Genomic DNA, 27,943 nt, shown 5'->3' with positions numbered 1-27,943 from the left:
CATAATTGAATCCCGGGGAAGAATTTTACCGGAATGCAGGTTTGTTTGTTTGTTTGTTTGTTTGTTTGCTTTGTGGTGCTGGTGGTGATGAAGAGGGAGCTTTCCCCTTAGTGGGGAAGGGGGAATTTTACAATGAAACTGGCCCTTGATGCTTACTTACCCCAGACTGATGAGGACATCCATGCTTGGGGGAACAGGTAATAATTTTTTTAGTTCTGCTTCAGTATCTAGGAGAGTGAGAATGTGTAGCAGCAATCTACTTGAAAGAACGTTCCTTGAATTTCCCAATTCAAAAGACTGCATAGAGCTAAGACAGAAATAAGAGCACTGAGGGACGACGGACGTTTTATATGTCAACCCAAATCACAAAGGCAGGACTTTTCTAAGGATCTAAGAATTATATCTACCTTTTGGGGACAGGGGTTGGAGTGGAAAGAAGGGATTCTGGAGCAGATATCCCAGAACTATCCCAAGACAGAAACCTTCACACAAGGTTATGTAGCTCTCCTTAACAGGTGCAAGAGCAGGGAAGGCATTTGGTCCTTGAGGTAACGTTTGGTTGGGAAGTTACGACAGCGACGTCCACGTTTATAGCAATCCAGGTGACCCTGAGCGCAGGAGCACCCGTAGGACTGCGGCACAGAAAATACGCTAGCCTGCCAGTCGCCCCTCCCCTCTTGCATTCTCGGGGGATTGGAGTAGCATTGGAGTCGCTGACGCCATCCCTTCCCGCCTCTGACTCTCAGGGAGCATGCGCTTCCTTCCTCACTTCCTCTCAAGGAGGGAGAGAGAGTAAGGCTACGCCCTAGCCGACCCGAGGCCGGCTTCGCGTCACAGGAACTTCAGCACCCACGGGGCGGACAGCGCTCTCCTCCACCTGAAGACCTGACTTCCGAGCGCCCGGAGCCTTTCTAATCCCTTTACCCGGTAGCCGCGCGGAGTTCCACCGGCCGCTGGATCCCTGCCACTCTCCCTCCCCTCACCCGCCCTCCTGGCTCTTCCTGTTTTTACTCCTCCTTTTCATTCATAACAAAAGCCACAGCTCTGGGAGCCCGGCGCCGGGCTGTTTCTGAAGCCAAGCGTGGAAGAATGGGGTTCCTTTGGACCGGCACTTGGATTCTGGTGTTGGTGCTCCAAAGCAGCCCAATCCAAGCTTTCCCCAAGCCGGGAGGCAGTCAAGGTACGTGGGCACTTTTCTTCCCACCTCCCTTTTATTTCACCACGAAGAGGTAAAGCTTGGCAGAATCCCGTGAACTGTAAATCACCTGTGCCTCTTTTCTGATCAGGTCGTATCCGTGCTTATTGACAGAGAAATCAGTTCGAATTTAGAGACAGGAAGACGGATTTTTCCCCCCACACTTTTTGAATGATAGAGTAATAACATGGGTTGTTTTGAAATATCTTATTTTGAAACTGGCGAGGGGGGTGGTTTTCCGCCTTAAAAAGTGGCATATTTTTTTTCTAGTTGTCTTACAACCTTTCTCAGATATTTTATTCTTAATATGTGCAGATGATAAAAGAGCTTTTAATGTGCCAGGAATCCATAATCCAAATTATGCTCTATCTAGCTGGAAACAGCTGGTAAGAGAAGTGTTAGAACTAAATGTTAGATTTCTGGGCAGAAAAATAAAAGCGTGATTCTATTAACTCAGGAAGTACACAAGGATAATAAGAAAAGCGACGTTGATAATCATTGTTATTGTATAATCTTGATTATCTTTGTTAATACATATTTTTGTTTCACAGTTACCCCCAAAAATTTCTCCTAATATTTGTTTTTCTTTTTTGGAGATTTTATGTAGTAAGAGACATATTGTGTCTTTCCACTGCATAATTAAATTTATATTTGTGTTTGGTTATTCTAGACAAACCCCTACATAATAGAGAATTAAGTGCAGAAAGACCTTTGAATGAACAGGTAGGTCAAAAGTAAAATTATAAATGTTATGTCATTTTACTTTAGTTATTATATTTAATGTAATTATGCTGTGACATTTTAGCCATTTTGAATTCACAAACTTCAGGAACTTAATAATAAATTGACAGAAATTAGGTGGAAAATACAGTTTGGGAAATTGTATGTGTTAACAGTTATATACATAGAATTCTGTATAATACATAGAAATGACTATATAATAACCCAGTAAGCCCAACATCACATCCACTCTATTTTAAGACTGCTTAATTTATCAGATTTATCTTTCCCCAATATTACAGGAGAAGGGAATTAATATTTGTAGACCATCTGCCCTTTATTTTATCTCATTTAATCTTTATGGCAATGCTTTGAAATAGAATTATCTATATTTTTACAAATAAGAAAACTAAATCCCACAGAGATTAAATCATTTAGCTGTCATATTTGGTAAGTGGTGGAGCAATGATTTAAAACCAGGTCTACCTCCGATTTACTTCCCAGATTGCTGAAGCAGAAGCAGACAAGATTAAAAAAACATACCCTCCAGGTAAAAAGAAATTATGTTGATATAATTTTTTTAAAAAAGGTTATGAAAATCTTAACTGAAATAGATGTGTTGGGCTTGGGGGCTTTTCTTCCAGAAAACAAGCCAGGTGAAAGCAATTATTCCTTTGTTGATAACTTGAACCTGCTAAAGGCAATAACAGAAAAGGAAAAAATTGAGAAAGAAAGACAATCCATTAGAAGCTCCCCACATGATAATAAATTGAATGTGGAAGATGTTGATTCAACCAAGAATCGAAGACTGATTGATGATTATGATTCTACTAAGAGTGGACTGAATCATAAATTTCAAGGTAAATGAGGAAAAAGAACTTTTGATTCCTATTTTCTCTAACTTGGAGTCTCCCCAGTGGGTTAAGAGAAAGTCCTATGTTTTAAAAATAGCCTTTGTATATTCTTAGTCCTTTATTAGTCAGGACCAAAATTAAAACAAAGCCCAAATATTTCTGTGAGGGCTCAGCTTCACAGAAGCCCAGATTTTATTTTCTCATTTTAAGGTTCCTTTACTGATGCTTTGAAAACAATTTAAATCTGCCATCTATATTTTATGCGATTGAATTCATTTTAACATTCCAATTTTTTTAACTATTAGTACAAAGAAACTATCATAATTCTCAAGTAATGAAATCAATAAAATACTCCTCACAAAAGCTGAAATATCCATTACTTTCTTTTCAGTATTCTTTTCCTAGTCATATCCGTCTCCGTGGGTCATTCTAACCTTTCCATGACTCTTAATTACCATCTATACCCTGATGTCTTGTAACACTAGCCCACACTTCTCCTTCTCTGAAATATATATATATTACCTGTATATAAAATAGTTTTTTTCTCTATCCTCGATCACCAACATCCTTGTCCAAACTCTAATCATGTCTCACTTGAACTACAGCAAAATCTCCTAATGAATCTTCCAGCATCCACTCTGCCCTTTTCCAACTCAGAGCAGCCAGAGTGATCTTTTCAACACACAAGTATGAACTTGTCACTCTTGCATAAAACCCATTAGTAGATTCTTATTTCTCTTGGGATAAAAACCCAACTCTTTAATGTGGCTTCCATAGTCCTGGAAGGACAGATTCCTGTGTTCATCCAGCACACATGATCCGATAGAAACCTGTTCCTTTCATTCATGACACTTAATGTAATTTGTAATTTTACATTCCTAAGTGTGACTACTTATGATTTATGTCTTTCTCCTTAACTAACCTGAAAACTTCACTAGAACAGAAACATTGTACACCCAGTGTCTGAATGCTTATGAATTCACTGCATGAGTAGATGGATGAGGAATGAATGAGCAAATAATACACCAGGGAATAAATGAACTATTGTATCTGAGCATCGAGGAGGAGAGTGTGTTTTCTGTGCTGAGGACCACTGCTTAAGAGTGACTACAAATTTTCTTTAATGTTCTTATTCTGCTCCGTGGCCACAAGAGAATTAGGCTGGTTATCTCTGCCAGAAAACAACTACCAATTAAATATGACTTTCATTGGATATCACAGCCTGAGGAAAATTAATAAGTGTGTTGTATATGAATGGGGTAGGGGAGATGGTTTATATTTTGAAACATTTCATATTGTATACTACTCATAGAAATGTGTTTCTTTGAATTCTTTTTAACCTAAAATATTTGGACTAGAAATAGATAGGCACCGGGTATAGCTGCATACAAAACAATTTCAACTACTTTGACTGAACCGACCATTTGATTTAATAAAATTTTAAAAAATAGTCGAATGTTTGTTTGGCTACTTTTTTTTTTTTTTTTTTGGTCAAACTGGTTGTATGTGCAGGTAGAGGCATAGATCTGTTTGTGATCTGACCACTAACCTGAGTAACTTATTTTTAAATTGTTCAATGTTTTATTACCATCCCAAATGGGTTCAGAACTATCAAGTCCTAGCCCTGATGGCTCTAGGCTTAGCCTAGGAGTCATTTCAAGTCCACTTGAGACTACAGAGAAGACTTTTGGAGAGAATGGTCTATGAGTGAATTACTGGTCTCCTCTCATACCTTGGAAATCCTGGAACCAGGTGGGTTTGGGACCACCAAGTTAACTGAAACCTCAGAGGCAGGCAGACTTACATCCTAGAAGGGAGAGTGAGGGAGCAAAACTTCTGCAGGGTACTTTTACACATTTAGGAAACCTCCAGATGGTCTTGTAGGGCCCATCAGGTCTCCTTTCCTGTGTTTTCTACAGTATATGTGATTCAGGATTTTTCCAAGTGTCTTTTATGAAGTAGTGCTTTGGGGCTCCTGTGTGCATTCACCAAACAAATATTCATTGAACAATTACTATGTGTCAGACTATGAACTAGACAATAAGCTCTGTGTAGTTAGGTATCACACCTAAACTATTTATCAGTCTGTTTCCTGTTCTGGCCCATATTAAGACTTTAATAAAAAATGTGTTGGACGAATGAGTGTCAGTTGCCATAAATAGATGCCAAGGATTTAAAAAATAACTGAGAAGATTGTGTCTTGGAAGATGGTCCTTTTACATCCACTTACAATGTTGTAGTTGCTTTAAAAAAGTTATGGATGTTGAACTCATGTTTGGCTTCCCTCTGAGGGTATATATAGGAGGGTAAAATACGCTTTCGTGAGCAGTACAGAAGTCACTGAGTAATTCTGTCCCATTTTAGAGAAGCCAGGGAAAATCAGTGGAAGGTAAAGAGCAATGCCCAAGTGGTCAACTATCAACCCCATCTAGCAAAGGTCTGCTAGGGGAGGCCTGAGCTCCTGGCTCAAGAGAATGCAGCAGTGCAGCAGAACAAAAACGCTGTTTCTTCCAAATATTGCTTATGTTCTCCCTGTTATGAAGTAAATGAACTGAAAAACAGTCATCTCAGTTATTTTCCAGCACCAGCAGGCAACCAGTACTCTTTCTTTTCTTCAGATCCTGAGGGATTAAGCGGGAAGGGAAATAAATTTTTCCACCTCTGCATAGACCTTAGGTAGTTTTCTGCTCCACATATTCCCGAGAGTCTGTCTAGCAACCCACAAATGGAAGACTCAGACCTAAATAACAGTTGAGTCTCTGCTCCTGAAAAAAATGGATGAAGAACCCAATTTTCAGTCAGTCAGGAGGAGAACTGGTTTTATGGGGTTTTTTTCTCCTTAGGGTGTTTTCTGTTTATTAGTCACTCTGATACACAGGGCTCAAAGGGCTCATAGCTAATGCATTGGTCGACAGCTCAGCAATAATATATTATCAGGAAGCTTCTAGTCCTCCATGTATAATCACCCTATTCAGTTTCCTAAGCTTCTTTTCAAACAACAAGAAAATGTTCTGCCTAAGGCAGCATGTATCTTCAGCTTGTATAGATTCTGGAAGAAAGGTTGTGAGAGAAATTTCTTGTTTGAATCCTCAAAGTCATGGAAGAAAAGGACAGAATAAAAATAGAAATACCAGGCTCTTCTTTCTTTGAGTAAATATGATCAGAATTATTTAGGCAGAATTTGATCAGAGACTCAATTTCCATTTTCTCTAGAAGATAATTGCAGTTGGTACAAACCCACTATAAATAATTTTTTAGTTTTCATATAATACTGTACATTAGCTTTCATATAGTAATTTACAACTTAAAACATGCATTTACATCTTATTCCATCTGAGCTTCATAATAATCCCATGAAACAGATAATCCTATTATCTCCCTTTACAGTGGGCTAAGGATTTATAGATAACAAGAGGCAACATGGGCTAAAATTCTGATCTTTCCAATCTGCCTTGTAAATTTGCACATATTAATATATTGCTTGATATGGTGTAGGTTAGAAAAGACCAACTGATTCCTGAGAGTTGTCTTGGACATGGTGCAATGCTTCTTTGTCAACAACCCTACTGTGCCTTTCCTTCCCGATGGGCTCTTGCTTTACTCTAAAGTAGTGCTGCCAAATGTATTCCCAGGAAAGCCAAGGATGCATATTTGCAAGCATCTCTGCAGAGATTTACATAGATTTACATATTGCTTTGTACAAATCTGTTGTCTTGTTTTAAAAGTTTGAATTTCAGACATATAAAATAAGTTCCCTACTCTCTAGAGAAAGGGGCTTATCACATTAAGCTGTCTTCCGTAAAGGAGTTCTGACACACGTTCAGTTAGAAGTAAGTATTTATTCCAGATAAATCATAAAATCTTCAGTACACCTTCTCTGATTCTGGGTGTGAGGCAGGTTCCCCACTCTCAGCCCAGGAATTTGCCAGCAGAAGAAATACACATGCAGATATTATGAGTCTACTCCTTGTATGGAAATGGAATATCAAATTATGTTTTGGACAATATGGCATATTACATAAATATGGCCCACTGTTAAATTTTAAAATACAACCTTGTTTGTATTATTAGTGAGAATAAAAAATGGAGAGGCCTTTTGTGTTGTCTTCAGATCTTCCTTTCTCTTACAATCACATAAGAAGTTTTCAGAATTTCCATTACCATCTTAGCATCTCACCTTTAAAGTAAAATTTTATTTCAAACCAAGGGCTTATGTGGACCAAGCAACACCATAAATGCATTCCAAACATATCTGAGTGTAGATGAGCAAGGTACAGATTATAAATATAATATGACACATGACCTCTGATAACTATGATGTGGAATTGTGATTACTCTGTCTAGATGATCCAGATGGCCTTCATCAACTAGATGGAACTCCTTTAACTGCTGAAGACATCGTTCAAAAAATTGCTACCAGGATTTATGAGGAAAATGACAGAGGAGTATTTGATAAGATTGTTTCTAAACTGCTGAATCTTGGCCTCGTAAGTCCTGCATGAGAATAAACCCATTTCTTAGTACAGTTTGGAATTTGCTAAGAATCCAAGCCACATGATCCAAGTTGTAGCCAAATGTTTATAATACCTCTAGTTTATACATTTTTATGTAATAAAAATACAATAACATGCATATGTTATTGTATTTTTATTTATTTATAAACTCTAGTTTATGTTAGGCACTGTAGGTTTTGAGGACAAATAAGACAACATTCTTCTAGGAACTTACAGTCTACCAAAGGAACTACACAAATATACACATGCCCACAATGCAAGCTGCATCAGAACCATAAAAGCAGTTCAGCATGCCAGAGGATGGGTTATGTACAGTTGGGCAATAAGGAAGAGCTTCAGAGAAGGTGTTTGAAGTCAGCTTAAAAGGATGGTTAGGATTTAATGAGCAGCAGTAAAAATACGTGCGGTGTGAGAAGAGAGTAACAGGAGCAAAGACATACAACGTTTGGGAAACTAAGCGATTTAATTGGATCATCCCTCAGCCTGGCTCCCAGCCCTTGTACAGCCCTGTCAGGCTTTAGTAGGGAGCTAAATTTGCCTGTTTCAGAGGTTTCCTGGCCATGACCTGCAGCGGAGGCTTGAGAAATAACCCTTTAGGGGCACCTGGGTGGCTCAGTTGGTTGAGTGTCTGCCTTGGGCTCAGGTCATGATCCCAGTTTCCCGGGATCGAGCCTCACGTCAGGTTCCCCGCTTGGCAGGGAGCCTGCTTCTCTCTCTCCCCCCTGCTCGTGCCCTCTCTCTCTCTCAAATAAATAAATAAATAAAATCTTTAAAAAAGAGAGAGAAATAACCCTCAAGATATTTCTCAAAATAAGTGTTCCATGGATTCCAAAAGACAGGCCTGATTACCTGTACAGTCCAAAAGTACTTTTTCCCAGGAATTCTGGGACAGACACTAGAATGGCCAGCAAATAATAGAGGCATAAAAAAGGGTTATCTAGAAAGAGGGACCAAAAGATTCTCTCATCTCTCATCTTCTTAAAAATGTATTCAACTACAGAGTTTAGTCTAAATTTTTTAATCACAAGTATGAGAATACCAGTTATATATGTTTTCATTCCTTATAACAGATCACAGAAAGCCAGGCGCACACACTAGAAGATGAAGTAGCAGAGGTTTTACAAAAATTGATCTCAAAGGAAGCCAACACTTATGAGGAGGAACCCAATAAACCGACAAGCATGACTGAGAGTCAGGCCGGAAAAATACCAGAGAAAGTGGTATGTATATGTGAATTCATATGCATGTTATGGGTGTGTGTATATGCATGTGCATGGGTATGTGTCTGTGTCTACTTGTATTTGTATATAATTAATGCAATCTGTATATAATTAATATCTTGGTGCCAAAGAAGATTTGGAGTATGTGACACGTTTAACCCACTTAGAATATATCCTCACAAAATACCAGTAAGTTAAAAGATATAAGCCAACTCTATGTTGAAAATGAAGATACAGGTTATATTATATTACACAGTAAAGGTTACATCTTAAACTTCACAGTAAATTAACCCATAATGTTAGGTGGAAATGTTATAACCATTCCACATACAACTGCTTGTATAATGTCAGTGGACTGGAACCAAATATTTCACAGCTCTTTCAGTATATAACTTCTGTTCACAGAATGTCATCATCTGCCTCCAGAACCCAAAAAAAGAAACTCGGGTTGATTTGATCCTCTGCCACACCAGCCTGTGTTCCCCAGAGCTCGTCGCCTCTCTGTTATATCCTGAGCTCTTCCACCTGCTCTTTCCTCTTCTCATTGGTTCAGAGGCCTGGAACCATCCTTTACTAGTCATTCATCCTTCCTTCCCCTTCCTGGACTCTGTGCCTCTTCATCTTTTCTTTGGCATCCGCCAAGCTACTAAAATTTTTCTCCCCTCTGAATTCCCTTTAAAACTCTAGACGGAGCTGACCACAGAGGGATATAAGAAAATATCAATCTCTCCACCTCTCCTGTTTTCTCCACCAGAGCATCCAGACCCCATGGCTCCTCACCCCTCCAACATTGTATCCCAAATACAAGGAAAAAGAGTGTATAGGCCTATTGTTCTGTTTTTTTCCAAGATAGCATAACAGCTCCCCTTTGGTCTCCCTACTTCCCATCTCCACCAGCTTTCATTTTTTTAAACAGATTTTAAAGATCTACCCAAAACATTCTTGATTTATCAAAGAACTCATGACATTCACTCAAGCTAACCATCCGAACTGAAAGTGACATAGCTACTGTATTTTCCTGATCTTTCACTCCCATTTTGTACTCCTTATTCACCCATCTCGAAAACATCCATATGCTTGACCTGTTCACAAAAAGATAGAATCCCTGCTCTCATGAAGCTTAAGGTCTAATGGAAGAAGTAGATGGTTTTCAAATAGTCATCTATTTTAACTACAACTGCCTTAAGTACTCTGAGGAAAGAAACATGGTTCTATGAGACCTCGTTAAAAAGGAACCTATTCTGGAATTAGGCCCAGGGACGGCTTCCCTGAGGAAGTGAGTTGAGCCAAAACTGAAGGCTGAATAGGAGTTAACTTGTGAATATGAGAGGCAGTATGTAGAGAAGAATGTGTGGAATATCCCAGTAGCTCCAACAAGGGCAGGGTGGCTGGCTCACAGAGAGAGAAATGAGAGATGAGCCTGAGGATGTGGACCCAGGGCAGACCAGGTAAGGCCTTAGGTTCTGATCTTTATTGTAGGACCAATGGGAAAACACTGGACGATTTTAAGCAAAGGAGTTACATGATCATATTTTTAAAAAGATAACTCTGGCTACAACATGGAAAATGCAGTGTTGGGAATAGATTAGAAGTAGTTGATGTACCAGTTAGAAGGTTAGAGATGAAAGTATCTGGACTAGAGCCAGGTAATGGAGAAAGAGAGAAATGTACAAATTTGGGACAGATTTTGAAAGTAGGGCCAACAAGGAAGGCTACTGATGAAGGAAATGAAGAGGAAGAGACAAGAAAGGCTCTTAAATTTCTGTCTAGTCCACTGAATGGACAATGGATCTATCCATCCATAACTAAGATGTAGAACACTAGAAATGGATCAGGTCTGGGAGAAAGAGTCCTGTGTACTTTTCCAGATAGTCCTTAAAATTTCACTGAGAAGTCCCCAAGGTGTAACTGTTCTGCTAGGCTTTCCTGTATCCTGTTGTCAATTCTATGACTTCAAAGCTCCCCTCCTTGGTGAAAGGCATTTCTATGAGGAGACACTCATGAGAACTGACAGAGGGGAACTTGGCCAAGGAGGAACCTAGAAATTCCCTGACTATTCTCTAGGAACAAGAGCCAGGGTCCTTAGGTGAAGCATATGTCTCTTAGCCCCAGTGACCCTTCCATGTGGCTACATGCCCACTTGCCTGGAAAAGGGTTTGATCCTGCAGGAGCTTGCAAAGGAGGAGGTATTCTTGCACTTCACATTCAAGGGCACCACAGAGGAAAGAATCAAGCTGCAGCATAATTAGTTCTAACAAACTGTTAATTTTTTCCCCCAATGGAGACTCCAATGGCAGCAATTCAAGATGGTTTTACTAATGGACAAAATGATGAAACAGTATCTAATACCTTAACCTTGACAAATGGCTTGGAAAGGAGAACTAAAATCTACAATGAAGACAACTTTGAGGAACTCCAATATTTCCCAAACTTCTACGCACTACTGAAAAGTATTGATTCAGGTAAACACTGTTTTCTGACCATGTGGAATAGAAACAGTAATTCCAGGAAATACACGGGTGGGGTTTTTCTTCCTGTTTTCAGTTTCTAAATGCAGTCTTCAATGACATATATTTTGGCCTCGGGGAAAAGAGTTCATGTCAATTTTTTCAAAAGAAGAATACTCGTCATGAAAATATTTAGGAAAGGATAATCAGGAAAGGTGGAGCTTCTGGGTAGTTTAATCTTCTTGTTAACAGAGCGTTCATTTATTTGTTCAACAAACAGTTACTGGACATGTGTGGTGTTTGGGACATTGAGGTGAGCCCTGTGCAGATGAAGAGAGAAATCAATGTCCCTGTCTGACTTGCTCAGCCTCAAATCTTATTGCAAATCCTTTTTTTTTTTTTTAAAGGCTGTATTCATTTTCCTCTTGTAGTAGGAACAGTGTGTATAACATAACTTATCCTTTTAAAAATAATTCAGGTTTTTGCTTTTTAGACATTTTCAGCTTCGGTCTTGAAATGAGTTCAAATGAACTAAACATTGGACCACAGCAGGTCAGGAGCCCAAAACACACTTGGAAAATGATTTGTTTTTTAAAAACAAAGTCCTTGATGTGCCTTTTCTCTTACATGTACACCAAAATAGGTTAGCTGAAGATTTCAATTCATGTTTAGTTTTGATTAATATTCAAGGAAGATTATAATGGGCAAATTTTCTTTTGTTGTTATTGTCCAGACAGATGCTCTGCACTGCTTTATGGCTTTTCCTCTCCCTGGTCAAAGATTCAGCCCCGGATTGAACATTTGTAATAAATATTTCCCCAAGAAGTGACCTTAGAGTGAGCTTTCATTTCTAGGGAACATCCATTGTCCTTCAATTCCAGACATTGGCCAGATGGCACCAGCCCCTCCGCTGGTGTCTGCAGGGCTGGTATGTCTTGAGGGTCCATTCTCAGCCATCTTGCCCCATTGAATGGCAAATGCCCAGCTCAGAACTTTTGTCATCTTGGTGAGTCACTTCTTGTCAGGGAAGAACATCAGCAGGATACCAAATACCTACACAGATATGACCTTGAACAAATAATGTGATGGCTGAAGTTATTTACAGGCGCTTTTCCAGGATCTCTTCCCCATTTCCTCTCTCATCTTTCTTCTCTCCCAACTTTGGGACTTTCATGATATTTGAAAGATTCCACTGTATGGAACTTTTTTTATTTTATTTGTTTTTATCTTTCAGTTTCCTTGACCCTATTCTTAATTTCCTTTATTTTTATAGAATTTTAATTTAAATCCTTACACTAAGGTCTTTGACAATACCCATCTTTCTCACCCAAGGTCTGAACCAACTGAGAAATAATAAAACGGGTGGAAAACCAAAATATTTCTGATACTGATAAAGACTGCGTTGTAAGGGTTGTAGAATGCAGCTTAGTGTGAGATCCAACACTGGGCTTGCTCACTCCCTGTCCTCAGTCTAGTTCTTGGAACAGCCAATACCAAGGATCATTGGATTCTACAGAGCTGGCGCTTGTCTCAGGTCCCTGCCTTCCACTGTTCCAGGGGAGCAAAAAGAAGAAAGAGTCCAAATCCCTATCAGTCAAGAAAGAAGACTAATGGCCATTGCCTCCCAACCTCATCTGTAGGAAGGATGCAAAGATTGCGGGGGCGGGGAGGCTAGGAGTATTTGGAAGAAATCCTTAATGGTAGCTAAAAAGCTAAAAGAATAGGGAAAATGGGCTCTCCTCTAGCACCTTTCTTCAAAAATGGAAATAGATTTTTTTTTTATTTTAGAATAGATATATATACTGAATGACTATAGAATCATTAGCCATCCTCTTCCATCAAGATGCAGAACAGTATGCCAATTATGAAGAGTTCCCAAGAAACTGTTGTTGTTTTTTTTAAGATTTTATTTATTTATTTGACAGAGAGATAGAGAGCACAAGTAGGCAGAGCAGCAGGCAGAGGGAGAGGGAGAAGTAGGGTCTCCGCTGAGCAGGGAGCCCAATGTGGGGCTCAATCCCAGGACCCTAAGATCATGACCTGAGCCGAAGGCAGACACTTAACCAACTGAGCCACCCAGGTGCCCCCCAAGAAACTGTTAATAGTGGTTACCTATAGGGAGTAGGAGTTGGGGGGTAGGAAAAAAATGTTATTTTCACTATTATTTACTTATGTACTGTTGGAATATTTTTACTATATGTGTATATTCTTTCAAATAAAAAAAGTTTAGAAAGCAATATATACTACTATTAAAAATCAACCTTATGTTATAAAAAATAAAGATACATGTGTGTTTTTATTTTCAAATATTAAGTTTGATTAGTGAAAACAGGTCATTCTTACCCTCAAAAACATACAGCTTGAGTAAAGAAAAATTGTTGGGTCACAAATCGTCTTTCTTTTTGAGTTCATATTACCTCAGGTTGCAAACTGTCTCTTTATCATCTACTCTATTAATAAAATATTTTAGATTAATCTTTTTGGAGAAGTTATAATTGATTGCCCATTTCTGGAAAAGTTCAGTATACCTGTACATTATCTTGTATTCTGAATCAAGTCTTAGGCTTTCTGTAAATTAAATATATGTGGTTTCAGCTATAAATGTGGGGAGAAATATTTCGATAAGATGCCTACTTCATAAATTGACACTGAAAGAGGAAGCTATACTCCACTAGTTTTTTTAAAAAATTATTTTGTCCTTTTATATAGAAAAAGAGGCAAAAGAGAAAGAAACACTGATTACTATCATGAAAACGTTGATTGACTTTGTGAAGATGATGGTAAAGTATGGCACAATATCTCCAGAAGAAGGCGTTTCCTACCTTGGTGAGAGTCCTATCTGTTTTGTTTTTACTGTAATAGTTTTCATTGTCCAAAGTGAATAAGGGACTTGGCAATAATTACCTCACAAATTTGATCATTTATGATGGATCTGAGTAACCGGAATTGACCAGCTTGATAATGCATAAAATAAAATTTACCAGAAGTTTTCAACTTTTTATAGATATAGCTTGAGTACAAACATTTCACATTTATTACATTTTGTCTTATTAACATTTTCTAAATATCTCCATGGAGACAAATTTATTAAAATTTGAGCCCCCCCCTTTTTTTTTCCAATTGTGTTTGGGTGGTCAGGACTAAAAGAGTTGATTTTAACCAGTGAGGTGTGTGTGGTGGGAAGGAAAGAGCCCTGGACTGAGCAGCCCAAAGTGATGCCCCCTGGTCCAGGTCGGCCACAGACAACTCCGTCCCGTGGGGGAAGGCACTCACCTTGCTTGGCCTTCATCTCGGCATCTCTAAAATAAAGGACTTTGTGATCAATGATGGGGCTGGCAAACTACTGCCCATGGACCAAATCTGGCCCATTGCCTATTTTTGTATAGCACATAAGCTAAGAATTGCTTTTACATTCTTAAATGGTTGAAGGAAATCAAAAGGAGAATGGTGTTTTGTGGCAGAAGCAGAGTATGTAAAATTCACGTGGCAGTGTCCATACCTGAAGTTCTATTGGCACAGCCGCACGCACCTGCTTCCTGCTGTCTGTGGCTGATCTTGTGCTACATCGGCAGAGGTCAGTAGTTACAACACAGACCACAGATGGTCCACAGAGTATTTACTATCTGGCCCTTTACCGAAAAAGTTTGCAGACCTTTGATTCCTTGAACTTTGTAGATAAGCTTGAACATTGTCTCTGCATGTAGGTTGTTTAAAAAAAAAAAAAAAAGCCTTTGGTTTTTCTGCTTGGTTTAGTTAATCAACAAATACCATTTATCCCTGATGTCCTTTGAGCAAGATGACCTCATGGCCCCTTACTCTGATCTCTAACAGAGGAGGAAGAATTAGACAGAAGAGAAAATCTCATAGGATAGAATAATCCAGAATTACTCTCTATGAACTCCATTTTTTTCCACATGAAAATAATTTTACTGTTTTTTTTTTCTGATTACAAAAGAGCATATGCATTTTTAAAAATCAGTCAATGCAAAATGATGTTATAAAAGAAGTAAAAAAGGGCACCTGGGTGGCTCAGTTGGCTAAGCGTCTGCCTCCGGCTCAGGTCATGATCCCCAGGTCCTGGGATCGAGCCCTGCATCGGGCTCCCTGCTCAGCAGGGAGCCTGCTTCTCCCTCTGCCTACTGCTCTACCTGCTTGTGCTCACTCTCTGTCAAATAAATGAATAAAATCTTAAAAAAAAAAAAAAAAAAGAAAAAGAAGAATTAAAAAAAAATCACTCATAATACTGGCACCCAGGCGATATTCTGGTTTATATCCTTCCAGATATATACACACATATATACCTTGGTTGGTTCTTTGTTTTACCTTGTTTAACAAAAAATGGGCTCACATTATACATAATGCTTTGTGGCCTACTTTACTCAACAGTAGATCAAAGGCATTGTTTCAGATCAATCACTGTTTCATACCAATACCCTGTGACTCAAATTCCACACTTAAGTCATTTATCCAATGGAACTAGATTAGAAATGCCACAAGGCTTAGGTGCAAGGTAGGTATTTCCATGACTGTTCATAGCTGTGCTATCCAGGATAGTAGTGGAAAGGGAATTCATTGCCTCATGTAACTGAGGAGTCCAGGAGCAGGGGTAGTCTGATGTTGGTTAGGTTTGTAAAGTCCACCAATAGTCCCAGCACTGACTTTCCATGTGTTGATTCATTCCAGATAAGCTGCTCCATTATGGGAAAAAGATGGCTGGCAATCTCCATCCTCACAGTACAGCAATCCTAGCAGGAAAAGATCCTCTTTCCCCAGTGGCCCTAGCATTGAATCTCATGGTCCTGGCTTGCATCACAGGCTCCTCTTTGAACCAATCACTCAGCTCAGGGCGGTGGAGACCCTGAGGAGCTAGGCCAGGATTATTAGGCCCCGCCTGAGCCAAATGTGCTGAGAATGGGAATGGTCTGGGTTTTCTAAAGGAAAATCAAGGTGTAGTTACCAGAAAGTGTTGAGGAAGCCAAAACCACAGGTGTCCATTAAAGGCTTCAACCCCAGACATGTTCTAGCAGTGGCCCCAGAGAAATGGAAGAGACTTCTGTAATTAACTGAGTAGGAGGCTGAGTTAAGGATCCCAAATAGTATAGAATAGTAGATTCCTAGAAATAAGATCCATGTCAAAGCATCTTAATCACAGTGTTAATATTGTGGAATTGCTTTGTGATATTTCTGTTGATGTTTAAACAGTTTTAGTAGAAGTTTGATATCATCTTTCAAGAAATAAAATTATATTTCGTATTTCTTCCCCTCCTCCCTCCAGAAAACTTGGATGAAACTATTGCTCTTCAGACCAAGAACAAGCTAGAAAAAAATGTTACTGACAATAAAAGCAAACTTTTCCCAGGTATGATTTATTTCACTATTTTTCTACCTTTTAGCACAATCACCCTTTGCATGAGTTCAATAAACATTGATCAACAATTATAGATTTCAAAAGTTTTAAAATCTGAAATCCAACCATAGGATTAAGTAGCTATAACCTTGGCTATTTTGTGGCTAGTCTCAGCATAGAAATCTGATGCCAACGAGCATTGAAAAGAAATGCAGGTCTTCGCTGAAGATTTTTAGGAGATGGCTGGTGGGGAAGGGAGGAGACTATATCACAAAACTGAGTCATTCTTCCTGAAATTCTCCTTCAGGCATTTTTTTCTCTCCCAAGATCACCATTTCTCCAGAACACTATCCCTGGTCATCTGTCCACTCTCTGCTGCCCCTCCACTGGTTTTCCCCCTCCAAGTCTTCCTCTCTCCTCTGAGACAGTCTGTGCCCCTAGGTAGTGTGATTTACCCCCTCCTCTTGGTTTCTTCACTCCTGCATCTCCACCCATTGCACCACAGAACCAAGCAGTACAAAGGAGCCTGCTTTGAGGAGGGGAGGAAGGAACAAAAAGAGAAAAGATCACACGTTCATATGCCTAATTTTGTGTCCCTATCACAGAAGTTATGTACATACATTTGATGGAATATTATATAGCTCTTTAAAATGATGTTTCCAAGTAGTTTCTAACAACCTGGAAACATCTTTCTATAATGATATTAATGACAAAAGCAAGGAACAAAATTGTACTGCAACTATGAAAAAAAATGACACATCAAAAAATATATACAGACCACGGCACTAGTAGTGGATGTTTTCATAATGAGGTAACAACTGACTTCTTTCTTCTTTCCTCTTTTTTCTATAGTAATAACCCTTTTATTGAAAAAACAAAGCTCATTGTTAGGCTGCTTGATGTTTCCTATTTTATTTACAACAGGGATGCATTATAACTGTTTTCAAGTGGTTAGCTACTTTAAGGTGTATGACATTTTTAATTCAATAGAAGATTGCTAGAAGGAAATATAGTTTTTTTCCACTCTTGTCCCCTCAGTCTTTTTTTTTTGAAGTACAATTGATATGGAAATTAGTTATTTTTAAGTGACGAGTGAACAAAGATGACCCCATCCTGACAGCAAGGGTCCAGTTCTCTTCTTTGCATTAGGGTGACCCGGGATAAGGGAATATGAAGAAAGAGACAGAAGAAAAGTCCTGCCATAGCCCCAAATTCTTAGGTGCTACTCTGAGGTATGGAGTGTTCTTCAACAATACAACATCATAAAGAGATTGAACAACTACAGAGTTATTTTACTTTGGAATGAAGATTCAAACTTACTTTGGGACCTGACATATCCTACTTGATTGCCTACACTGATTATAGTAAGGAAAAGAGTCTATGGTCTAATGACACAGTAGCAGAAGGGAAAGAACACTAAACCAAAACCTGGAAAGGTGGGGGCTTTGGCCCGGCTCTTCTGCTAACTCAGTGCACATCTCTCCCCATTCTGGGCCTTGGTTTCCTCTTCTGTGAAATGGGGGGAGGAAGTTGGACTAGGTAATCACTAAGATTCCTTTCAGCTCAAAAAACGATCAGACCTTAAACTGTACCTTTTCAATAAAGTTTATTTCTACATTATGAATTAATTAATAGATAGGAAATAGGGTGATAACAACAGTGCACAATCTGATTACAGCACCATCAGAAAAAAGTCATGAAGAAACAGATAGTACCAAGGAAGAAGCAGCTAAGATGGAAAAGGAATACGGAACCTTGAAAGATTCCACAAAAGACGATAACCCAAGAGGAAAGACAGATGAGCCAAAAGGTATGGAAGTAACAGCTCTAGTTTGGCAATGAAATTGGAGGAGCAAAAATTTTCACGACACACATGCTGATCAAAAATGCAAGCCACACCAAATCTGATGAGTCGGCACCATCTGTATAGAAAAGATTCAGCACATTGGTATCTTTACTTGAATAGCAATCATTTTTAATGGTCTTGTGTCTCCCAGAATGGCAAATTGGTCTTGTCTTCTGATGGTCTCTACTGTCCAATGGACTTTTGTGCTTGGAAAGGAATATTTATGACCATTTGTGCATTGTTTAATGTCTAATTTATAATTTATTAAATAATTTTTCTTTAAACACAATTAACATTCCTCTAAGTAATAATATACTACTTATTCAACAAAGTCATCAAAATTTATGGATTTAACAGAGCAAATTTCCTTAATCATTTACAGTGATTGAAATGAGACAAGCACTCTTAAGGACCTGATTAAAAATCATAAATCCAATATATCAAATTTCCTTAAATAACCTGAATACCTTAAAAAGCACAAAAGCACACATTAAACTAGCCCAATAATTATAAAATTTATGTTTTTATCCTTATTCTTACATATTCCTGTGATCCAATTTCTGCTGTGCCTTAGTAAGTCTATGTGATATAAAATTTACTTTTTCCTAGGATTTTAGAGATTTTACTACGGTCTTAAAGAAAAAGACCCTTTGGGGGCGGAGGTAGTGGTGGTGGGGAGAAAGAAAAAAGAAAAAGGCCCATGAGGATGCAAGTTCTAAGTTCCTAACCCTTCGATTTCAGGTCAGGATGTGGGATCTGTTTGCACAGTCCAGGGGTTCAAAACCCTTTTATTATGACGTGTGCTAGTTACATCATGGAAAATGTATCTACCCCTCAGATAGATATTCTTCTTCTGAAACTCAGTGTCTTTACCCGAAGTTGTGAACAGATGGCTTAAACCTACGTTATTTTTCTGTCATTATGATATATTGACCTCTATGGTATAATTGGAACGTTACCTATGTCTTATCAGTGTCTCATTAGTAGGGTGATCTAGAGGTTTTATTCCATAGAAATTGGGGGAGCCGGTCAGTGCTCTCTCTCGGGGGCAGGGGAGGTGTGACCTTCAGCTCATCTATCTTCTGAAGAGACACCACTGGGCTCTCTTTTCATTACTTATTATGTATAATTATTAGTGGCAATGAACTGATGGACTTCGTTTTTCCTTTCTGGATGATATGAGACCACAAAAGCTGATCATGTTTATGGCATAACTCTTAATTTTGAAGAGACTGCTTGGCCTGCTTACAGGTTCCTAGTCTCTCCTGCCCATGCAGATAGAAACAAGTTCACATTCACACTTGATAATAGATCCTGCTTAACAGCGTCTGTATATTAAGTCGAAAAGAAGCAAAGTAGTTATGTATTTAATATCTTCTAAGTTTTTAACAGCAAAACAACTACCATTTCCCATTTATATCACAACTACCTTTGTTAAGACTTAATATCAACCTTTTCCATTTATGTAAGATGTTCACCTTGATGATGATGATGACGATTATGATTTTTCTTAATTTTTTTTTTTTTTTAAGATTTTTATTTATTTGACAGAGAGAGACACAGCGAGAGAGGGAACACAAGCAGGGGGAGTGAGAGAGGGAGAAGCAGGCTTCCCGCTGAGCAGGGGATGACGATTATGATTTTATGCTTAAATTGGTATAGTTTGGGCAGCAGGAGCCCCCCCCACCCTGTTCCTCCTTTATCCTTTTAGCACTGTGCCCAATAGTTTGTTTTTTGTTTTGTTTTTAAAGATTTTATTTATTTAACAGAGAGAGAGAGTACAAGCAGGGGGAGCAGCAGAGGGAGAGGGAGAAGCAGACTCCCCGCTAAGCAGGGAGACTGATGTGGGACTCAGTCCCAGGACTCTGGGATCGTGACCTGAGCCGAAGGCAGTCACTTAACCAAATGAGCCACCCAGGCGCCCCGTGCCCAGGAGTTTTTAAAGGATCTTTGCTCTCGGGCAACAACAGGATATTCTTGACTCACTGTATTTTCTCATCCCAAGACTTAAAATCAATTCCTCTTCGAAGAGTTCTAGTTCCTTTTTTGTAGAGAATATAGAGACCTGAACCTGGGTTAAATGGATTCAAATGAGTAGTAATATGGGCCAAAAGTACTGCTTCTAGTTCAATTATTGGGACTTTTTTGAGACAGGAAAAATAATTTTTTCTTAATATATCAAGTTCATGTTGATTTCTCCTATCTTATGAAGCTTTATATTATTGTATTTTTTTCTCTAGCACAGATTTCGTAGACCATCACAATTTTCTCCTACATCAACATAGCTGACATATCAACACTAATTATATGATGTAGTAGCCTGTGTTGAGTAAGGTTACGATGTTGCATCTGGGCTCAGGAGGAAAGAACTTGGAAATGATTAATTAATAATGTTTGTGGGCATAAGAAGGGGGAATTGGTAATATATATGTCATGTTTGCTGACTCTGTAGACCAGTCAGGCACACTGCCTTGATACTTCCCTAGGTCTAGATGAGTGGTAAACTCTTGAGAATGTTTTTTTTTTTTTTAAATTATAAAAATACATAGAACATAAAAATGATCAATTAACCATTTTTTAAGTGTACAGTTCAGTGGCATTAAGTCCATTCATATTATTGTGTTACCATTGCTACCATCCATTTCCAGAACTCCTTTCATCCTGCAAAACTGAAACCCTATACTCATTAAATAAAACTCTCCATTCCCCTCCCTCTTCAGCCCCTGGTAACCACCATTTGTCTCTGTTAATCTGCCTATTCTAGATACCTCATATAAGTGGAATCATATAATATGTGACTGGCTTACTTCACTTAATGTCCTCAAGGTTCATCCATCTTTTAGTGTGTGTCAGAATTCCCTTCCTTTTTCGGGCTGCATAAAATTCCATTGCAGTTATATACCACATTTTGTTTATCTACCCATTTGTCTATGGATGGTTAGGTTGCTTCCACCTTTTGGCTATTGTAAATAATGCTGCTATCAATATGGGCGTACAAATATCTCCTCAAGACCCTGCACTCAATTTGAGGAGGAATATCCCCAGAAGTGGAATTGCTAGATCATATGTTAATTCTGCTTTTAATTTCTTCGGGATCCACCGTACTGTTTTCCATAGTAGCGGCACCTTTTTACATTCCTCCCCAGAATGTGCAAGGGTTGCAATTTCTCCACATCCTCATCAGTACTAACGGACGTGAGGTGGAAGAGGAGTGGTAAACTTTTAAAAGATAGCTAACCAGGAAAAGAGTGGTCCTGTGGCCTGAGATAGAAAGCCAGGAATTGGGCAGCACAGAGCACTGCTGTTCACCCCCACAGAAAACCAGCATGCCTAGGTCATCTCCTCTGGGAGCAACCTATGTGTCATGATTGTATTTACTGGAAGACAGTAGGCCATCATCTAAGACCTTTGACTTGCAGAGGCAGCATGCTCAGTGCTTAAGACAATACCTTTCTATCACCACTATGCCAATATCCATGGGAATGGATGCTGACAGGTGTCTTTGCTTATTTTAGGAAAACATTGTGTAAAAAAGGAATATGAAAGAGTTGATTCTTGGTAGCCTGCTATTCCTATTTAGGATGTAAGTGTTTAGAGACAAATGATGAGGTTAGATTTCTTTTCTCATTAGGAATTCCATCAGATACTAATAGGGAGAGAGGAGAGTAAAACTCCATCCATTTAGTGTTGTTGTTTGTCATGGCTCTCCTGAAACATTAGTAAGAGGGTAGGGATTTGGGCTAAAATTAGTTCCCTCTCCATTATTTGGAGATTTAATCTACTCATGCTACCCGTGACTTCTATTACTTTGAGATAAGGAAAACTAATTTTAGTACAATTTAGAAAACACCAACCTCAGCTTAAGCCAAGGGCCAACATTTCTTGAAAAATATGTAATCCCCAAAAGGGCATATTATGTCATATACCTTTGTATTGACAATTGCTTTGCTTGCACTTTTTTCAGAGGCTGTTTTGTTTCTCTGTTATAAAGTCCACTGACACAACAAGTATTGTCTCTGGACAGAGAAATAAAAGCATCCATGTGGGTAAAAGCAGGGTTTGCTGGGTTTCCTGAGACATTTACTCAGCTATAAATAAACATTTATTCTGATGGCATGCCTGGCACCATGCTCAGGAAGCAGACCCATAGAAGTAATATAAGGACCAATGCTTACCTCTGAGGACTCAAGCAAGCTTCGAAACGATTTGAGAATGGTTCTTAACCCATATGTAGGCAGGTGTCACACAAGCTACATCCATGTGCCCATATCTCCCTGATTGATGAGTCACAAGTGTGTAGAACAGAGAGAAAGTTAGAGGACATTACAGGGCAGAGCAAAGAATGAGGTAATGGTCCAGCTAAAACCCCTTTAAAAGATAGTTATAAGCAGAACACATTGTCAGGAATATCTGTAAAGAGTCTGTTTTGGCCTGGTGATGTGGCATGATGGCCCCATTGAGCCACAGCAAATATTTATTAATCATGCCAAGCATATGCCGGATCCTGTGAGGAATAGGAATAATAACGGGAATAGGAATAATAATAATACCCTAAATTTATATCACCTTTCAACTTACAGAGCATGTTTCCATGGCTCTCTTTTTAGGTTTAATGTAAAATTTAAAAAATCCAATTTAATTACCAATGATGAAAAATAGCATATCCACCTTTGAATATAGTCAAGTTAGACTATTTAAACTCATATTCTACAGGGACTCACATTAAGAATAATCTTTTAAAATACTGATTTCTAATTGGTACAGTCATTTGAATGATTCGGTAATTATTCCTAAATTTAGGGAGATGCCAATGAAATCAAATTTATTCTAATTTCAACCGTATTTATAAAGTTACCTAATTTTTCAAGTAAATTGCTCTCTGGAGACTAAAGCACTTTAAAACTTTATTCCATGATCTCAGTGTGGCTCTATTTGCCAGTTCGATGTTTACTCATTCACTTCTGCTCTATGAGTCACTGAAAATCTTTTTTTTAAACCGTCCAAGGGATAAGATAAGCATTATCATACCCATAAACTCATTCCAAAGCTATCCTTTGTCAAGTTTATGGCCAGATAATGGAAATAGGTGAAAAAAGTGATTTCTAAGATACCTTTCACGGAAATAGTCTATCATTCCCATATCTTCTTTACAGAAACCAGAAAAGAGAAGGTAACCTGTTTAATTAATAAGTTGGCTAACTCATGTGGATGCTGTTATTTTTAAAGCAACATAAGAGGAGAAAATCTGTACCTTTATTCAAGCCCCAAGGCATCCTGCTAAGAATGTCCAAAAATAGTAAGTCCAGTTTTCTCTCCATGAGTCAGCAAGTATGCCAGGAGCTAAGGGCAGGCACAGGAGACCTCCCATCAACACAGGTTTTTCGAGGATAGCAAAGGACAAAGTCTTTCCATATGCGGAAACCATAAATCTTCTTCTTAGAATTCATCCCTGAATTATAAATAAATAAACCAAGGCTCAGAGAATGAAGTGACTCACCCAAGATCTCCTGGCCAGAGTGAGAGCCAGGCCTTGAACCCTTGTCCCTTGACTCCCATCCAGTACTCCTCTGAGTATTTCTTTTAGGCAGATAAAATGTCAGCATTGTACAGAAATTCTTGAACTGAATGGCTCTGAGGCCCATGTTGGCATTAGTGATACCATCATCACTGACTTTGTTTTATGCCGTTCAAAACTGTAATCATGTCATCTTCACAGAATTTTAAGGGTGTCAAACAATTTTTATAAACACTCTTAAGATCTAATATCTTTAGTATGTCCGTATTCAGTAGGTTAATTCTATTGATTTCTACAGGTTTGTTGTTGTTTCTACAGGGCTTGGGGGACAGATCAAGTTAGCATATGTCACAGTCAGGACAAATTCACGTATAAAAAGGGGTATTTCTTTTGCAGTGCTGAAAACCAGAACAGTCAGAAAAGCAGGGCTGCGTCTTGATTCTGGCCCTCTTCCCATCTGCTTCAGCATATGGTTTAAAGGTTGTGCCATATTACTTCAGCCATGAGCTATTTTTTTCCAAAGAAAACTGAAATAAATTTTAAAAAAATAGTCCAGCTTTCCAAAGTGGACTCTCATGGGCTTTTACTGCACACTGTGTAAATAAAAGATTTGCTTTACAGCTCCCCAGAAGAGAAATGTAAATAGGAACCAGCTGCTCCTCTCCAAGAGCAGAGGGACACCTGATTTTATTCACCTTGTCACCAGTGCTCCAGTAAATGTGCGGAGGTCTCAGTGCTGGTGGCAGTCGTTCCCAAACTTAGCCCCACATGGGAATCACCTCAGGACTATTTTTTTTTAAATGATGTTTGGCCCCTACCCTCAGATAGTCTCATTTAATTGGTATGAGGAGTAACCTTGACATCAGGATTTTTTAATTTGAAATAGAGGACTTGGCATCATCTTGTTAATTCCAGTATGCAGCCAAGTTTGAGAACCACTGCCTTGCTGGCTAGTTTGGTAACAACAACAACAACAGGCACTAAATTGTGCTAGTCTAAAAAGTGAACTTCACCCAAGCTACACTCAGTAGAAGCTCTGGATTCATTCTAGTTCAAGACCAGGCTCTCACCCTTACTCAGCTGTGTCCCCTTGGGCATGTCACTTAACCTCTCTGAGCGTTAGTTCCCTCATGAGTAAAATGGGAATGATAATGCTGATTTCATAGAGCTCTGTGAAGATTAAATGACATGGATATAGTATGTCTAGCACATTTGTAGGTATTTTAAATTGTTTCTGCTATAACTATCATTTCAATTCAGAATTCATTAAACTTCAAGCCTTTCAAATTGACAATTCATTTTTTTTGTTAAAAAAAGAAATCTATACCATTTATACTTTAAAAAAATTATATTCTTCTGATTACAATTTGGCATCTAAGAAGCCTTTATCCATTCACTTATCTGACAGATATTTATTGATAGACTACTATGTGTCAGTCCTTATCAGCAAAAAAAACTATTTCTAAGGGAGGAAGACAATAAACTTACATAAATTATATGATTTGGTAGAAACTGGTAAGTGTTATGCATAAAAATAAAGCAGAAGAGAGGGATGAGGGTTATGGGGGTGGTCTATTTTAAATTAGAGAAACTATCGGGGCACCTGGGTGGCACAGTCAGTCGAGCGTCTGACTCTTGGTTTGGGCTCAGGTCATGATCTCAGGATTGTGGGATCGAGCCCCGCGCTGGGCTCCACACTCATCGCAGAGTCTGCTTTAGGATTCACTCTCTCTCCCATCTCCCTCTGCCCGCCCCCCCCCCGCCCTCACTCTCTCTCTCTCTCTCTCTCTCAAATAAATAAATCTTTAAAAATAATAAACTAGAGAAACTGTCCTAATCATATGTTGTTATGATCCACAAGATAGTAGTTTAGTTTTTTAATGGATTGCAGTATAGATTCCTTTAAGCTGCAGTACACTGCAGTAAACTCATTCTCAGTTATGGGTTGGGAATATCAATATAGTGAATAAAATTACTTTCAAGCATTTCATACTTTTTAATATTTAACATTTTTATAGGAAATTGGTTCCTGAGCAAAAAGCATCTAACAAGATGATGCCAAGTCCTCTATTTCAAATTGCCTTAGGTTGGGTTCCTTCTGAAGCAGACCCTAAGAGAGGGATTTGAGGTCAAGTTTAATGGAGTGATGACCCCAGGAAATACCACTGGGGGGAGGGGGATAGGTACATGAAACAGGGAGAGGAAAGAAGCCCGTATAAGGTGGGTTCACAAGATGGCTTCAGTTGTGGGTAACTGGGGCTCAGTCCCACTGAGGATCTCTGGGAGGCTGTGTGGAATGTTCCTGAAACAAAAGGAAACTGGGTATTTACCTACCAGTTCTGTCCATCATTACGTGAGGGCCCCCTCTATTAGCATATCTGGAATAAGGGAGACATGAGGATGGGGAAGCAACAGTTTTTGCTACACTATGGCAAAAAGCCCATATTTATTCTTTACTCTCCTAATTCAGATTTTTTTCAAAAACAAGGACATGCTTTTTTTAAAGATTTTATTTATTTATTTTATTTTTAGAGGGAGACAGAGAACACGTGAGAGGGAGAGAGTGGGAGGGGGAAAGAATCTCAAGCAGACTCCCTGCCAAGCGCAGAGCCCAACAAGAGGCTCAATCTCGTGACCCTGACATCATGACCTGAGCTGAAACCAAGAGTCAGATGCTTAACCAACTGAACCACCCAGGCACCCCTCCTAATTCAGAATTTTTAACACAGTATTTACACAGAGACTAAGTTCAGGTTTTCTTTTTCTTAAATAAGCTTTCCACATTATGATATATTATAAATGAGATTGTGGGATGAATGCTTAACATGATTTAAAGAGCAAGACCATTTTCAAACATTCTTAAAAGTTTCCGAAGTCCTAATTACTTAATGTGCTGATGACAAATTCTCTATTTGTTAAAGCCCTATGAGGCCCACTAATTTGATTTAAACTCTTTAAAAATAAAGAGGCTGCATTCTTCAGAAATAGTCTACACTAAGATTTCTTTCTTTGTTCAAAATGCCTTTTCTGAATTTATCTGAAATAGAGAACACCGATTTTATGTCACCAAATCCAACTGACCTTCTCAACAAACAGGCAACCGACAATGAATATCACTATGTTCATTGTACTGTAATATGTTATAATGTCAGCCAGGAGGACTTGATCTTTCATATGCTCCAACATTCTTAAAAACAAAGCACTGGAACAAAGACTTTTTCTACACAGGTGATTGCAGTGAATTGGGGCTGAAAATTGTGGATCTCTTCTCTTGTCCACTCACCCCTTTTGCAGGGAGCTTCCCTGTGCTTCTTTGGGGTCCAGATATCATGGAGCCCCGGTGGTGAGGCAAGAGTTTGGGCTTACAAGATCAGGAAGAAAGATGCTCAGGAGGTCACTTAGGTAAATGCAGTAGTGGAAGCTGGAGCATCAGCAGATCCTAGGGCAGTGTTATTGTTCATAGACTGTAGTCAGAAGCACCGGGGTTCAAGCCTGGCTCCACAACTTACTAGCCATATGATCTTCAGCATGTTACTTTGTCTCTCTATGCCTCGGTTTCTTCATCTGTAAAATGGGGATGAAATGGGAGCACCTGAAGAGGTTGTTGTGAATAGTAAAAGAGATAGTACATTTTGGAGCACAAAGCACAGCCCTTGGCACATCCTAAGTGCACAGTACAGGTAACTCAACCAGTAAGTCTGGGCAGTACACTAGAGGACAGGGCTCAACAGGGGCTCAGAATGGGTGGTCACCATTGAGCTTCGGCAACCATTACTTCTTGCAGAGCCCCTGGACTTGGAAGGCTTCTTTTCTCAGGCCATCCAGAATTCTCCAGACCACCCGGTCCCTTGGTGCAGACACTCTGAGCACTAGGGGCTTCATCTGGTTTCAGGTGTGGTTGATTTCTTCGAGACAGAACAAGGCTACATCAGTGTCCATGTCTGAAGAAAGATCTTTTCTTTCGGATAGTATAGGCAGCAGAAATTTGGTAAGACCAGAGTCTAAATTCTACTTCAGTTATTTCCTATGTGGTCTCAGCCAAGTCACTTAGCCTCTCTGAGCCTTAGTTTTCTCATCTCTAAGCGGGTGCTAATACCCACTTGCAGACCACAATGTATATAAAGGGTATCACGGAGCAGGTGCTCCAGTGATGCCTAGTTTCCTCTCACCACATCTGAGGCCCATGGGAGAATGTTTACATCCGGGGGAGCTGTACTAGAATGAGTTCTAAGGTTCACATCTAAACCTTGAAATGAGGCTGGGGTCACTCTTCATCTGAGTTTTT

General features: G+C 39.1%; 1 protein-coding gene across 2 annotated transcripts in view; it reads left to right on the top strand.

Annotated features, from left to right (window-relative positions):
- Positions 1 to 736: 736 nt before the first annotated feature.
- SCG3 (secretogranin III) overlaps positions 737 to 27,943 on the top strand; it is a 32,560-nt gene continuing 5,353 nt past the window's right edge. The window contains exons 1-10 of one of the 2 annotated variants that reach the window (XM_036116627.2): positions 737 to 1,180; positions 1,866 to 1,918; positions 2,420 to 2,465; positions 2,530 to 2,775; positions 7,114 to 7,256; positions 8,354 to 8,503; positions 10,788 to 10,965; positions 13,660 to 13,776; positions 16,226 to 16,309; positions 17,976 to 18,107. In XM_036116627.2, the coding sequence (XP_035972520.1) occupies positions 1,090 to 1,180; positions 1,866 to 1,918; positions 2,420 to 2,465; positions 2,530 to 2,775; positions 7,114 to 7,256; positions 8,354 to 8,503; positions 10,788 to 10,965; positions 13,660 to 13,776; positions 16,226 to 16,309; positions 17,976 to 18,107 (1,240 nt within the window). In that variant the 5' untranslated portion in view covers positions 737 to 1,089. The remainder of the gene's footprint in view (positions 1,181 to 1,865; positions 1,919 to 2,419; positions 2,466 to 2,529; positions 2,776 to 7,113; positions 7,257 to 8,353; positions 8,504 to 10,787; positions 10,966 to 13,659; positions 13,777 to 16,225; positions 16,310 to 17,975; positions 18,108 to 27,943) is intronic. The other variant, XM_036116628.2, reaches the window with a different exon arrangement.

Source organism: Halichoerus grypus, chromosome 8 (assembly GCF_964656455.1).
Source record: "Halichoerus grypus chromosome 8, mHalGry1.hap1.1, whole genome shotgun sequence".
Classification (NCBI taxonomy): Eukaryota; Metazoa; Chordata; class Mammalia; order Carnivora; family Phocidae; genus Halichoerus; species Halichoerus grypus.
The sequence above is the reverse complement of the archived record's forward strand: the minus strand, read 5'-3'. Positions and strand labels throughout refer to the sequence as shown.